The 15784-nt window shown below is 44.9% G+C and overlaps 1 protein-coding gene across 1 annotated transcript in view; it reads left to right on the plus strand.

The window, feature by feature from the left end:
• MRPS9 (mitochondrial ribosomal protein S9) overlaps nucleotides 1-3470 on the plus strand; it is a 63890-nt gene extending 60420 nt beyond the window's left edge. The window contains exons 10-11 of the mRNA XM_019627164.1: nucleotides 477-646; nucleotides 2631-3470. Coding sequence (XP_019482709.1) covers nucleotides 477-646; nucleotides 2631-2722 — 262 coding nt within the window. The 3' untranslated portion in view covers nucleotides 2723-3470. The remainder of the gene's footprint in view (nucleotides 1-476; nucleotides 647-2630) is intronic.
• The last annotated feature ends 12314 nt before the right edge of the window (nucleotides 3471-15784 follow it).

A 15784-nucleotide genomic window follows, 5' to 3' on the forward strand; every position in this document is an offset into this window, starting at 1 on the left:
GAACTAACTGCCAGGATGAACATTATGAATAAATTATACAAAGCATACTTTATTTAGTGATTCCATGTGGCGTTTGATAACTGCTTGGCAAAGCCTAGTAATATTATATCTGATCATTGAATGCAGAAGGTTCAGTTGATTAACAGAGTTGCCCAACTTCAAGGTTTCTTTACGAGGTTATTTCCAAGGCTCGCAAAGTTGTCATGATAAAAGGAATCAACAGTGAGATACATTGCAATAGCCAAGAAAAAGAAATAAACCTTGCTCTCAGCAAAGAATTCTGAATATCAGAAATATCAGTGTGTCCTCATGCACTGGATTGTCCGGAAAGTATGAAAAGTGTAATAATGGATTGATCGAGAAGCATGAGCGCTGGCACACGTTGTACAGTTTTCATAAACTGTCAGAATGTGACCAGTTTATAAAACCATGTATTTTATAGTAAACTTAACTATATTTCTTGTGATGTGCTTTAGAGAACAGTTGATGTTCCCGTTTCACTTCCTCGACCGACTTGGGAAACACGATGTGAGCTGCACGGTGTGGGGGGGCGGGCGGTCGGCGCAGGCTGGAGCCCTACGCTTGGCGATGTCTAGAGCTCTGTGCAGCTTTGCCACCGAGGAAGAGGTCGAGTGGATGCGACAAGGTATGAGCTGACGAGGGAGGGGCAAGGTTGTCCCCACACCGTGGGGAAGTGTTTGTTTGATTCTTGTGCTACTTACCTGAAATCAATGAGAAAATACTTAAAGACGCAGTATTGCAGTTTGCCAGCTTCTCTTCTCACACTCCCGACCCATAACATGATTTTTCAGTTTTGATTTCTACAAAGTGAACTTAAGTTAGAAAAAGAAATAGGAGGCCCTTCCAGTCTCAAGGGAAATTTATTTTGACCTGAAGGCATAACCTTTTGACCAACTCAATAAGTGCTGCTCAATCATTTAACAGATGAATTGGTTGTTTTTGTTTTATCATGAGAAGTTGTAATAATTATTTGATTAAATGGTGAAGCCCTTCAGGTATTTCTTTCCAGAATTATTGGAGATTCCCATTTTTCCATTGCAATGTTAGTTGGAATTTTCTGCTATGTCACCCATTTTGTGTGAACCCCGTCACCTGGTCGTGAACGCAGGCTTCTCTGCACTGTGAGAATGCACATGGCATCCATCAGTTTCTTCCTTCGGGCTCTGCTCTAGCACTTAGAGTAAATCAGGGCGCTTCTAGCTGAGGATTTTCTTCCTTCTGTTATGAAGGGAAGACAATGCTGAGGGTGCTGCTAAGCAGCCTGGGACTGGGCCAGTCACTCACTGCTTGTAGATGTGCAGCCCCTCTGCTCCCCTGCACACGCACATCCCCACCTTCCCCCTGTACCCCCCGCCCTCCCCCAACTCTCCCCAGCCACTGGGTTCTGATTCCGTGCTACAGAGAATCACTGCCTGTGACTTAGGCTAGTTAGTTTTTTAAGGCTCTTAAAACTCCATTTCCATATAAACACTTCATCATTTGGTAGGATTCATATCTGGTCAGTAAAATAATTTAATGGGCTCGTACTTAACATTCCTGCTAGTTTGAGTTACTGTGCATATTGAAAAGTCATGCAGCATTATTACTTATCATTTAGACTAGAATTTAGACAGGCCTTGGCTGGCTTTTGTTCAAAATACTGTTTTATCCTATGCCCTTTAAGTACAAGTAAATTGCGAAAGCTCTGGGTGTATAATAAGTTTCCCTTTGCTATATGGCCATTAGAAGACCCCAGTGAAATGCTTAAGCCTTGTATACAGTGCAAAGAAGTGCTTAGTGTCGGGAAAGTGAAAAAAAAACAACGAAAAACTATGGTCTGTTTACATATTTACAAAAGCAGTGTAAGATCTTTCTCCTCACTGGTATTTTTCAAATCTGTGGTCTTTGCTAACATACTACAGCTACAGCCACTACTGGGGTGCTTCCTCCGGGCCAGGTGTGGTGGGTAGTGCCTTAATTTCCGAGAAGTCATACTCTCTCCTGGTAGTTAGGGAAGTGGAAGCTTCCAGCTTAAACTGACTTTATTTTTCTAGAATAAACTGCTTATTCTGAGACTACAACCCTAAAACTTATCTTTTAGATGCCCAAACAAAATACCAGGATATTATCACACGAAATACGTTTCTTTTCTCAAATACGTTTAGTAAGTGCTATTTTATGTGCATGTGTATTCATGTGTACTGCTAATACATGGGGTCCATGTGCTTCCTCTTGTTTCTCTGTACAATACGTGTCTTCTTTGCCTTTTGTCTTCAGTAACACTTTCCCATCTAATGATGAGTCTGCCGGATAAGTTCCATCGGTGTGAATAGTGACTGTCCACCCAAGAGCAGCTTTATCTTAAGTTGAACAAGTTTAAACACCAAAAAGGAGTCAGTCCTCCTGGGATAAGGAAATAATGTAGCTGGCATTTGTCTCAGAAATTGGAAAAATATCCTAAAAGAGTAAAAGCAGACTGCTGCCAGGCTGGTACACCTTTATGGTCTGGTTGCTTTCCTCTAGAATTTTCTCTGACAACAGTACCTATAAATTCATGCGCTTTGCCGCTGCCTCTGCTGGGCAGCGTGCGTTTTCTATGGTTTGTCAAGGCTTCTCTTTTTACGTTGCAGCCGGACTTCTGACCACTGATCCGCGCGTCCGAGAACGAAAGAAGCCCGGCCAAGAGGGAGCTCGCAGGAAGTTCACCTGGAAGAAGCGCTGAGGATGTTTTCGCAGGAAAGGAGGAAAAACGCTATGTGTGTGGCTGCATGTGGAGGACACGCAGGAAATGTCCGCTGGCCACTGAGGGCAGCACTGTCAGCCATTTGAGTTGTGAGAGGATTTATTTTTAAATGCTACTTTGTAAAGATTACCTTTAAAAATAATTTTTTAAAATGTGTAGCTTCAGTCTGCTGCTTTATATTTTAAGCTTTTTCAGAAGATAATTTTCAAATCATAATAATTCATAGAATCTTGGCCTCTTAGACCTGAAGGGAACATTGAGCAAAACCCAGTCAAGTAACCTCCTTTTGCAGACAGGGAGGCCCAGCCCCAAAGATCAGGTGACCCACCAGAGCCACATTGCTAATTTAATAATAGAGTTAGGCTTCAGTTCATTTCTCCCAATTCTGTTGTCTTCCCATCTGACGATTGTTACAACCCAGGTTTTTCAACACTGGGAGATGAGAGTCCTTGTCCAGAAGAATGAAATAAGTTGAGTGTCTGTGGGCTGAGCTGCCAGGTGTCCAAATAGCTGACTAAGGCGAGCCCATTCCCCCCACCGCTCAGCCCCTGGCAACCACCGTTTTCCTCTCAGCTTCTGAGTTTGACTTCTTTGTGCGTTCTACACATAAGTGATACTATGCAATATTTGTCTTTCTCTGTCTGGCTTATTTCACATAGCATAACGCCCTCCAAGTTGGGTACAGACATTCAGTTACAAGGTGAATTACATAGTTCTGAGCATCTAATACTCAGCCTGGTGACTATGGTTGACGATACTGTGTTGTATCCTTGACATTTGCAAAGAGGTAGACCAGGGGTCGGCAAACTGCGGCTCGGAGCCACATGCAGCTCTTTGGGTACATACATGTGGCTCTGACGTAAAATTGAAAATGAAAATAAAACTATCATAGTTTCATTTATAAAATTTTTAAAGGGCATTATTCACATAATGGTGATTTCATTTGTTTTATGGCTCTCGAGTAATTTTTAAATTGTGAGGGACAGGATTGGCTCTTCCATCTCAAAAGTTTGCCGACCCCTGAGGTAGACTTTAAGTTCTCACACACACACACACAAAAAAGATAACTATGAAGTGATGGATGTGTTAATGAACTTGTTGGTGGGACTCCTTTCACAATGTATATCAAATCATCACGTTGCACACTTTAAATATATTATAATTTTGTCAATTAAACCTCAGTAAAGCTGGGGGCAAAAAATGACAAGCCAAATGAAAATAATAGCCAAGCCTGTAATCACTTACTGCCGTTGTATAAGAGACCAAACCAGAAAAAGTGCTCCCCTGCCCCAGAGCTCTCAGCAGAGGTGCCGGAGGAAGGAGACACAGAGGCTCCTGAATGAAGGGGAGAGTATAAGAGGTGCCGGTCCCTGGCTGTGGCTCCCTTCAGTCACGTCAGGTGAGGGTCGTGCCAAGAACTAAGAACACTGGAAGAGAAGTTGCTGGGAGAGGGGACAGTGACACCAGATAGAATGAAGAATTTCATTAGAATTAGAAGACAAAGGTCACAATTTCTGGAGCGATTTCTGTATTGACCTTGTGTTTCTGATGCTTGGACCTCTGGGACCTGGCTAACGGCAGGGACTGCCCCTCCCAGGGTAAGCCAATCCTAGAGATGCCGCCCAGTGTGCCTTTCTTGTGCAAACCAACCAGTGCAGCGCCCACACCCGCAACTACCTCCTGTATCTGCTCTCACACACCAGGCCACCATCTGTTTGCTCTGATCGCCCCAAGGCCAGGCACCAGACCCATCTGGACAGCCATTATGTCCCAGAGCCCGCTGAAATTATTCAAACTAGCCAGTCCTAAGCCTGCCCTACCCTGCTTTACACACCCCATCCCTCAGAAACCACAATAAAGGGTCTTGCCTGAGTTTTCCACTTCCTCCCTTTGCCTCCTGGCCACCTGGGCGCTTTCCTGTTTGCCCACCCCTACTTCCTATGACATGGCATGGCCCCGCTTCCTGGGAGCTTTGAGTAACAAATTATCTTTTGAATGGCGGCTGTCTTCTGATCTGTTGGCTTCACCAGACCTGAATAATAATAAAACCTGCATTTTAAACAAGACCCCAGCCTTTCAGGCACTGTTACTACAGTAGGAGAAATAGAGAGGTCATGGTGTGACTGCTATGTTAGTGTTGTTTGTTACTGGATTTTTACTCAACACAAACTTATTGGGGCAGCCAGTTACCTCAGGTGGTTAGAGCGCAGGCTCATAACACAAAGGTTGCCGGTTCGATTCCCACATGGACCAAGGAGCTGTGCCCTCCACAACTAGATTGAAAACAACTACTTGACTGGGAGCTGATCGGTCCTGGAAAACACACTTCCCCAGTAAAATTTCTTTAAAAAAAAAATGTTTTTACCAAGGTTATAAACATCAACCAGACAGGTTCCTTCTAGGAAATTTGTTTTAAGGACCGGACGTGTCCCCTTTATTAGTGGTAAATTCATATTGCTTTTCATTGAATCACTGCTGCTTAAGCTTTAACAAACAGTTGGGACCACTTTGGGGTCTTCTATGAAAACTGTTTGTGACTCCAAATTTATTCCTTTTTCATTTTCCCAGGACTTGATATTGCAGTCCTGAGAAAGATTGGAACCTCCCCAGGGGGCCAGCATCACAGCATGAGGCCTTTCTCTCCCCTCCAGAATGAAAGGTTAATCGCTGTAGCTTTCCAACTGTACAGCAAACTCTCCACCGAGGACACCGTCATTATTTCTGTGGAGTGTCGCCACTATTAGGGTGAATTTCTCTTTCATAATTTCAGATTATTGCTGCTTCGAAGTGAGGGGAGCAAACGGAGAGAAGGCATCTTTTCATAGTGGTGTTTAATAGATAAAGGGAGCTGAATGTTGCATGTCAGTCGGTGGCTGTATTAGATTATATTAGGACTCCTTTGATTGCAGGCTGCAAAGCCCAAAACTTGGACTACCTTTAAACTGAAAAGAGGTATTTGGGGGGATGGTAGCCGACCTACTTGAGGGAAGAGGTCACCAGCCATCCTGTAGGAAGGCAGCAACGGCTTTGGTTTCAAAGGCGAAATGCCCCCCAGAACTCTCACGCCCTCTGCCCTCTGCTTCCTTCCCGTTCATGCAGAACTGCTGCTTCTGCCTGGCCAGAAACACTCCCATCAGCTCCCACACTTAACATCTCACTCTGTCTCAGGGTTCTTCTCAGAGATGCCAGGAAATCACTCCTCAGCCTATCTTGAACTGGCTAGGATCCTGTTGGAGCAATGGTGGCTCCCACTGAAAGCAGATGTCTGACCTGAGATGCCATCCACTGTACCATCTTGGCACCTCTGCCCCAGCTGGGCTGCCACCTGCGTGCCCCTCTGTCCATGAGCTGCTTACTTTCCAGTCAGACCTGCCATAGGCCTGGCCCCACTTTCCCGCGCAGCCTGTACCTCCCCTCCGTGTCCCAGCACTAGCTCCATGCCTGTCACAGCGCTCATCACGCAGTAGTCACTGGTGTCTTCCTTCCCTCAGACTTAAGCTCAACGAAGGAAGAATGTCCTGCTCCTCTTTATGCCCCAGCACTTGGGACACAGAAAGCACAGGAATAAATATTTGCCACCTAGTTCAGGAGCTTCGTTACTGATTCCTCATGCAAATGTTCAGGTAGCTGAGAAGGTGCCCGTCTGCCGGTGCAGTCCGGATTCTATCAGTCCTACCTATTGTCTGCTGACTCCTTTGGGTCCAGCAGTAACGGGGTTACAAAAAACAGTCAACTCAGTAATTTTTTACCTCAGAGCTTAGAGTCTAATTGCAACAACACAACAAACAGAGGAAACAATCAGAAGGCAATTAAGTCCTGCTGGGAAGTGTTGACTGAGTGGGTAATGACTGAGCTGAGGGACACCTGGGCAAATGCTGGGACCTCACCTGTCAGGTTGGGCTTAGAGCTTGCAGTCTTGCTAAGGTGAGCCTCCCTGCTCTCATCTCACAGGGCTCAGGTGGGAGAGGCCTGGCACAAAGTAGGTGCTCAGGAAACCATGACACTGCCTTCACTGAGCCTTGCATTTCCGGTCTAAAAAATGGAGACAGTAGCCCGACTTTGTAGGGTTCTGTAGATTCCTTAGAGAACTTAGGTGAGGTACCTCTCCGAGTTTCTGAAACAGACAAGTCCTTGGTTAAACAGTTGTTCCCAGGGTTGACCCAAAAAGTCAAAACTGCTTCCAGGAGAAAGTGAGCCTGGACCCACAGGTAGTGTTTAGAGAGGCGTGTGACGTGGATATCCATAGCTACCTTCTTTTCAACTGCCCCACCTTCAGTTTTCCGTGGCCCTTTTCTTCCTGAGAAAAGCATCATTAGGAAAACAACTCTAACTTGGCATTTCAGTAGGTCTCTGAGTACTCGCTCTGATGATTTCTTCAATAGTAACGTGGCGTGGCTTGTTTGGAATCTGTTCTCTTTTCTAGGCATACTCCTTGCTCTTATTTCTGTTCACATTGACTTATCTCACAGACTGTGACGGGTTAGTGAGCGGTGGCCTGACACACAGTTGTTGGGGGCTTTCTCCATAGACACCTTTGCAAACAGGTTGTCCAAGATGGAGGCCATCATGCACACTGTCAGCATGTGTTTTCTTTCAAAAATGATCACGAATTTAAACTGTAGAAAAATTCTACTAATCCACGTTGGAGCAATGGAATCGATGAAAACAAAGGACTCTTGTCTTAGAAAGACATTAAACGCCAGCAGTACCGTACTGTGAACCCCAGAAGTCCATGCAGGGACTGGGGGTTCTGTGCACCACCATTCAGTTCACTACTATGATGGCACAAATTCAAAATTTTAGTCAACTTATTTAATTTCTGATTTTCTTGCTCCTACCTTTAAAATAGTTATTTGAAAAGCATAGTGGATTAATTTTGGCCTTTACACATAAGCTCCGTTATTACAGTAAGTCCTCACTTAACGTCATTGATAAGTTCTGTGACTTTAAGCGAATGATATATTAACAAACCAAATTTACCATAGGGTAATCAGTATAAACGAGTTAAGTTCAAATGCATCTCATTAATGTTATAATGAAACATTATTTGAGGACCTGCTGGATAAGCCACAGATACCATCATGTGGCATTTGTAACTGCCTGTCAGGCGTCATCTGAGGTCTCTCCCTGTACAAAGCTACCCAGTTGTCTCCCTGCACTTTTCTCCCCACCAGCCCATCGCCTGCATTTGGGATAAGAATGGAAGAATGGGTGGTTCGCTGGGCAAAGGGGCAGCTCATCAGCAATGCCTTACCCTTGTCTCCACACACTGCTTCCCAAGACTGCCTGGCTTATTGGTAGAAATCTTCCTGGGTCACACAGGGTTTGAAGAGAGAATTTGGAGACCCATAAGAAGCCCTGCAAAACTCCAAAGCAGAGGTTTGAGTTACAAACTTAACTCTCCCCACAGAATGGAACCCACTCACAGGTCACCCAAGAGTGGGAGTTGCGATGTCATACTGGGTAGGGGGGCGTGACACAATGGAGGGGTAACAAGACAGGAGTGGCTCAGGAGTAAATTGATGAGAACTTTTTCTTTCTAACACGTACATATATAGGGCTGTTGCTATTCATTTCATTATACAAGTAGTACTCGTAGTACTAAAGTCTTAGAATATGCTTGAACAATCCGCTGAAGTTCTGAGCTCAATAAGCAGAGTAACGATAACTTGCCTGTGGCTCAGTAAATCTATTTCTCTTAAATTAGAAAAATTAAAACATTTTAACCATTGGATAATTTATATCGTATTCTCTGCGTTTCATCTAACTAGTGAAATGAATCGCCAGCCTTGTTATTCAGGTGGGGTGACCTCGAGAAGGGAACACAGCCTGCCCACACCCAGATTTGAGCCCAGTGGGACTAAACCTAACCAACAGAACTGTAAGAGAATGAAGGTGTGCTGTTTTGGGTCGTTAAGCTTGTGGCAATTTGTCACAGCACCCACAGAACATGAATGCAGGTGTGTGCAGAGTATATGTTATTGTTTATACTAGAGACTCAGTTAGAATGACATCAGGCTGGAGCAAGAACAGGGTGTGGCAGAGGTCCCAGAGACCTGTTCCAAGTACCTCACAGAGTCGGGGCAAGGACTGTTGGTAAAGGTCTGTAGACACTGACTTGCCAAATGTAACCAGGTAGTCAGCCTGCTCTTAGGACGTTTCCTGTAGTCAGGTGGCCTGAGGGAAGAGCTTGTGTGGGTAATTTTACACCTTTTGGTGGCTCTACCATAAAGACTTATTTTCAGAAAGAGATTCTGTGATGTGCAAATTTTGCATTAAAACCAAAAGAAAAAAATGAAAGGCTCCACCCCCTCCCCCTAGACATTACACTATTAGCCTTTCTCGGCCTAAATCCTAGGCATGGCTCATGGATGGACTGACGGGGTGTGGCCACCTGGATCTCTATGCTGGGAGGATTCCAATCCAAGTAGGGCTGGACAGGGAGGGGCCTGGATTTGAGATAATTGCCCCGACTGTGGCCATAACAGCAAGTCCTGTCCCCAGCCTGGTGCCGTTTCAGGGTTCACAGGCTGCCACCCGTCCTGAGAGAAGGAGTCGGCTTCCGCTCAGCCAGTGCTCCCCCTGCCCTCTTTCATCCATCCAACGCGTGCTCAGTCACTGTGGCCTGCAGCCGCCATTGGTGCTTGAGAGGTTCTGGCGAGCAGAAACAAAATCCCCGAGGGGAAACAAAGTCAGGTACCTGGTGCTGCACATGGTGGAGAGTGTCACGAAGGGGGAATCGGGGAAGGGGAGAGTGGGGTGAAGAGATGCACTTTAAGAGGCAGGTCAGGGGTCAGGAAGGGCCATTTAAGCAGAGACAGAAGGCAGCAAGGGAGCAAGCAACACATTTATGTGGGACCAGAGGGCCCTGGGCAAAGGGCTGAACTAGTGCAAAGGCCCCGAGGTGGGACCAGGAAGAGGAAAAGACAGGTGTGGCTGCAGCAGAGCGAGAGCCGGAAGGGCAGTAGGAGGAGAGGTGAGAGATGGTAGGCCACCTGTAAGGCCTTGAATTTATTTAAGCAGTGGTTTTTCTTGGAGGGAAAAGGGAGTCCTTGAGCATCCTGAGCAGAATTCAGTGTGCTTGTGTTAAGGAGTGACTGCAGGAGACGCGGATGCGGTGTGAGGCGGGGAAGCAAGGAGGCCTGCTAAAAGGCTGCTGCACCACGCCACGTGACAGGTGATGGTGGCTTGGACCTGAGTGCTAGCAGTGGAGGTAGAGGAAAGGGTCTGATCCTGGATTTTGAAAGCCAAGTACAAACTCAAGTTGTACTTGATTAAAGTTTATGTAGCCCCATCCTGTTCTTTTATCAAGATTGCCAATAACTGTCAGATCAGTTAATAGTATAACCCTTAGTGTGATCTGCTGAACTGTAGTCTGATCCTGTGTGGAAGGAACATTTTGAAAATTAATAATGTGAAGGTGAAAAATAATGGACTAAGAAGTTTGCATTGATATTTTAGATCAGCAGTTCTCACACTTAGTCACCTGGAAGACTTGTGAGGACAGTCAGTGTCCCACCCCCTGAGTTCTGAGTTGGGAGGTCTGACAGAAGGCCTGTGATTCGTGTGGCCAGGTCATTCCCACCTGATGCTGAGGTGGCTGGTCCAGGGACCACACTTGGAGAAGCACCGCTCTGGTTTATTAGTTCTCAGGATAGGAACAGAATCATTAAATGTGTCAAGTGGAGGGGAACTTACAGAACATTTAATCCAACTTTGCAAACCAAATGCTTCCCCAGCGAGGCCACATTAAAGGTGTGGAACAATGTGAGACCATGGGCCCTTGAAGCTGTGGGAGCCGGATTCAGGGTCCCACTGGTGTGCAATCCCCGCCCCCTTTAACAGATCAGGAAGCCGAGACCCTGTGAGGATGTGGTTACTCTAATTTCTATGAAAATATTCCAACCTGCTAACGTAATCCAAACCTAATTAGCTCTCATTCCAGAATTATGTTGAGGTGGTGATTCATTTGAACTGAAAAGGGCAAATGGTAAACTTTCTTTTGTCTAAAAGAATGCATATATTCTATGCCTATATTTGCCTTTTAAAATTCATGTTTACAGAAATCTCTAGACAATGAAACTATTGATAATTTTTACTTTATTTTTTGTGTATGGTTTGAATTGTTTAAAGCTCATGCATAACTTAGAGTAGAGGAGAGAATACAGTGATTTTTGCTGCGAAAATAAGATCGTCTGGATTTTTAGTTATTAGTTCCCTTGTTTAACCACAAGATGGAGCAGTTTACAACCTAATAAATGCAGAGAAAGACGGAAGGGGTGCTGCCCCCCTCCTGAATATAACCTAGGTGATTCTTGTAATCTGTAATGTATCTTGAAAACATCAGACTTATTTATTATATCTTTAAATCTGTCTATTGCAGATGAATCTCTAAATTCTGATTTTTCTTATGTGTACATTTGAACTTACAGTTATCTTACATATTAAATTGATTCCTTTTATTGAAAGGTAAATTGTTAGAGAAGACTAAAACCAAAGTTGTAGTACATGCTTAGAGCAGCTTCTTCTGAGGAAGGAAAATTCTTGCGAACGAAAGTCCAGCGTCCACTAGTTCCACCTCCAGCTGCCCTGCCCCCAAATAGAATTGACCACCATCTGACTTCTAGTCGCCATTTCAAAATGTACATTTACACCAATGTTTTGAACCCTGACAAAAAAATTCTGAGATGCTTTAAATTGAATTAGAGCAGGCCCAGGGGTGGAAGGAAAGACAAGTAGAGGTTAATCAGTTAACAACTGCAGGGCAAAACCAACAAAAGACTGCTTGCATTTCTGAGGGTATGTTGGAACTTTGAGTTAACTTCCATGTGGCTATTTTTGCAATTAACAAAAGAGAATAGCCAGGCACCACCGACCACCAGATGCCTCTGCTTCTTGCTTACATGTGAACTTTCTGGAATGTTGCCAACAGCCAATCCAAAGGAGCTAACATTTCTTCTTTACAGACTCTGCACCTATCCCAGAACTGGCCCCACTTCCCCTTCTCCCACCCCTTTGATCTAAGCCAATGTCAATTCTTTCAAAACAACTTACATCTTTTTTCCCCAAAACTGTTTTCGTAAAAGAGCCTGTCAGCTCCCAAAGGGCCACTTGTGGCCTCCACGAGCACTGCTGCTGGTGGTTAAGCCATACACTCCAGAACCTGGTCCTTTTCTGGCTAGCATTTGGCTCAATAAACCCTTTCTTACAGAAAAGCTTTCAGCCATGAATGTGTTTTGTTTAACAACCATTAATAAACTCTTTAAATGTTAGTGTACATAAAAAAGAGAAAAGTAGAGGGCCGGCCAAGTGGCGCGTTGGTTAAGAGCTGGCTTGGGCTGCCTGCTCTGAGCAGCAGGGCCCAGGTTCAGATCCCACATTAGGGCAGTGACACTGCCCTCTACAGCTAAGATGGTGAACAACAGCTCAACCTGGAGCCGGGCTGCCATGAGTCGCCAGCGACGGCGTAGGCTGAAGTGAGCTGCCTAAGCTACCGTGAGTGGCCGGCAGCCAGCGTAAGTAGCTGGCAGCTGTCTTGAGCGGCCGGCAGCCATCGTGAGCTGCCAAGAGCCGCTGTGAGTGGCGGTCCAATGGCCGGTGACCGATCTGCCTCGCCAGGGAAGAGTGGAATGATAATACCAACATGGGCCAGTGAAGCGACATCCTCCACAACTAGACTGAAGAACAAAAGGACAGCAACTTGTCTGTTCCCCTTCCCCCGATTCCCCAACGCTGTTCCCCCTCCCCCAATTCCCCAATAAAATCTTAAAAAAAAGAGTAGAGTTTAACTCAAAATAGAGGCAGATAAATATTAAGAGACAGACTCAAAACCAGCGCGTTTAGGACTGCATTCCACTCTGAGAAAGATGTGGGAACCAAATGAGGGTAGGTTGGTGGGCTCTGCCAGGGACCCTGGTAGAAGGAAAGCTACACTGGGCATGTGTGGTTACAGACGGGAAGAGCAGCCCCCTCCTCCCTTCCCTTCCCTGCCTCCCATCCACAACTTAGCCTGGCTTGACGTGTGGGACAAGAATGTTGTTAAAAGCTTAGCCAGTGCGTTTTCTACAAAAGCATCGAGTACAGTGCGCGCTGCAGAATAAGCGAGGCTGCAGAGTAGGGAAGAGGCACCCATTACTATCAACTTTTAGTCTCAACATCGGATGGGAGGGGATCCTAATGGAATTGCTATGTCACATAAAAAGCATCTTATTAGACCTCAGTACCAACAGAGTACGAAGGGGAAAAACTCAGTACATTCTCTTTTGAATAGAATAATAACTAATAAGACATAAGACTACGTTTTTGTTGTTCTGACTACAATTGTAGCATTAGGATTCAAAATAAGTTCTGCAAATGGAGACAGAAAAAGGAAAATTCACCCATAATCTTACCATTATCCCCAACCAATAGCTAGTAACATTTTTAGGAATTCTATTGTAGTATATTTTCATGGGCAAGCATATTTCACATAATTGTAATTAGAGTATACATACAATTTTAAAACTGATTTTCCATTTGCTATCATAACCACTTTTTCTATGTAGCTATCAGCTTCATAATTATAATTTAATGACCTCATAATATTCCATCCATTGAGCATATGTTTCATAATTTACTTAACTAGTTTCCATACCGTTAGCCACATGTGCTTTAAAAAAATAATATTGTAAATAATGTGCCACAAGCATGTTTGTAAGTATGTATGCTTTTTCATTCATTTATCCTGAGGGTAAATTTTCAAAACTAACTTCATGGAGTCAATGGACACGAACTGTGACTTTATACCTGTTGCCAAATGACTTCCCAAAAGCAATTTGCCATTTCCAGGTGTGAGTGTACCCGCTTCACTATGTCTAGATCAGCACTGAGCATTTTCATTTTCAAAAGGCTCCAACTTTCCCACAGTCTCTGCCCAGTGGATGCACAGCTATTCTCTGTCCTTCTGTGTCCAGGCGTCCCTCCTCTGCTGGAGGTGGATGTTCCCGCGTGTGCATCTTGTCTCAACAGCGTGTTTCTGAGCTCTTCTGGTTACCCTCTGCACCGGTTCCTTGCCCTCGGTCGTGAATGTGATCAGCATTCCCCAGTAGCCCCCCAGCAGCCCAGGGCCCCACTAACGCTACCTGTGCCCTCCCCTTCCCAGGTGCACATCCGCACACTTCATACCCCATGTACACTGCACCTCTCTGTCATGCTTCAGTCCAAGACAATTTGGCTCCTGCTTCCACCTCTTCAATGGAATGGCTCTTTTCAAGGACACCAGTAGTGCTAACTACAAAATCAGTGGACATCTTTCAGGCCCTTTCCGTATGGTCTCTGTGAGGCATTTGACACCATCCTCCTGGAAACTTTCTCCTGCCTCAACTTCCATGTCCTTTTACCCTTTTGACATTTCTCTCCAAATGTCTGCCATCCCCTCTTTGTTGACCCAGCCCCCAACCATTTGTGTGCCCCCAAATAGCAGCACATTGAGATAAATGGCACTTGGGGCAATGCAGAGGGGCCTTATTCCCTCTCTCCATGCTGTCATGTCGGTTCTAAAATTTGCAAAACCTAGTGTGCTCTCTACCTCAGGTTTGTGATTCTCTAGTCCCTGGGTTTCAGTCTCTACCTTCTTTTCATTCTACACACATGATCTATGGACAAGCTCATCTGCTTCCAAGATTCTAACCCTCCCCTATGCTGATGACTTCCCATCCTGTGTCTCTAACAAGATCTTTCTATTGAGTTTGACTCTTATCTAACTGCTTACTGGATACCTCTACTGAATGTCCTACAGGCATCTCAGATTCAGTGGGTACCAAATCATTATTTCCCCCCTCACCCTACCTGCTGGTTTACCCATGTTTTGCTGATGAATGGTACCATCCTCCACTATTTGATCCAGCTCAAAAGCTGTCCATCACTTCATACTGCTTCCCCTTCTTCACGTTCATGGTGACTCACTCCCTGGGAGCTTGTCCAGCGCACCCTTAAAACTCTCCAATATCTTTCCTCACGTCATCCATCACTGCTTCCTGAGTTCACTTCACAGCTCTTGTCAGCTCCTATCTGGATTATTCCAACTGCCCTGCAAGTGGCCTCCGGTCTGTAGCCCATCTCTCCCAGTCCATCATCATGGGTGATGTAGTGCAGTGTGAGTGGGTAGACTCTGCAGGCAGACTTTCTGGGTTTGATTACACTCCGTCTTCATCTATCTGTGCAGCTTTCGGCAGATCCTTTAACTTCTCTCCATTTGTTCACATGTAAGATGGAGACAGTAATTGCCTCTGCCTCAAAGGAGAAGGTGTGAAGATGGGATGAGGATTACAAGAGTCAATACATGTCAAGTACTTGGGACAGTACCTGGCACCTATTAAGCACCCATTAAACGTTAGTTGCTTTCCCCTCCTCCTCCTCCTCTCCTCCTCCTCCTCCTCCTCCTCCTCCTCCTCCTTCTTCAGCAACAGGAGATCTTTCTGAAGGAAGAATCTGGTCCAATTAGTACACTACTCAAAACCATTCAGTTCAAAGAGATATTTGTACACCCAGGTTCACAGCAGCATTATTCTTGATAACCAAAATGTGAAAACAACCCAAGTGTCCATTGGCAGATGAATGGGTAAACAAAATGTGGTACATACATACAGTGGAATATTATTCAGCATTAAAAAGATAGGAAATTCTGACACATGCTACAACATGAATGAGACTTGAAGACATTATACTGAGTGAAACAAGCATATCAAAAAAAGAGAAATGCTGTATGATTTTACTTATATAAGGTCCCTAGAGTAGTCAAATTCATAGAGACAGGAAGTAGAATAGTGGCTGCCAGGGGCTGGGGGGAGGGGGTGGGAGAACTAGTGTTTAGTGGGGACAGAGTTTCAGTTTGCAAAGATAAAAAAGTTCTAGATATGGATGGTGGTGATGGTTGTACAACAATGCGAATGTACTCAATGGCACTGAACTGTGCAATTAAGAATGGTCAAAAGGGTACATTTTATGTAATTTTTAACACAATAAAACATTTTTAAAATAAATAAAACTTCAGTGTCTGCCCAT

Source organism: Hipposideros armiger, unplaced genomic scaffold (assembly GCF_001890085.2).
Source record: "Hipposideros armiger isolate ML-2016 unplaced genomic scaffold, ASM189008v1 scaffold_716, whole genome shotgun sequence".
NCBI lineage: Eukaryota > Metazoa > Chordata > Mammalia > Chiroptera > Hipposideridae > Hipposideros > Hipposideros armiger.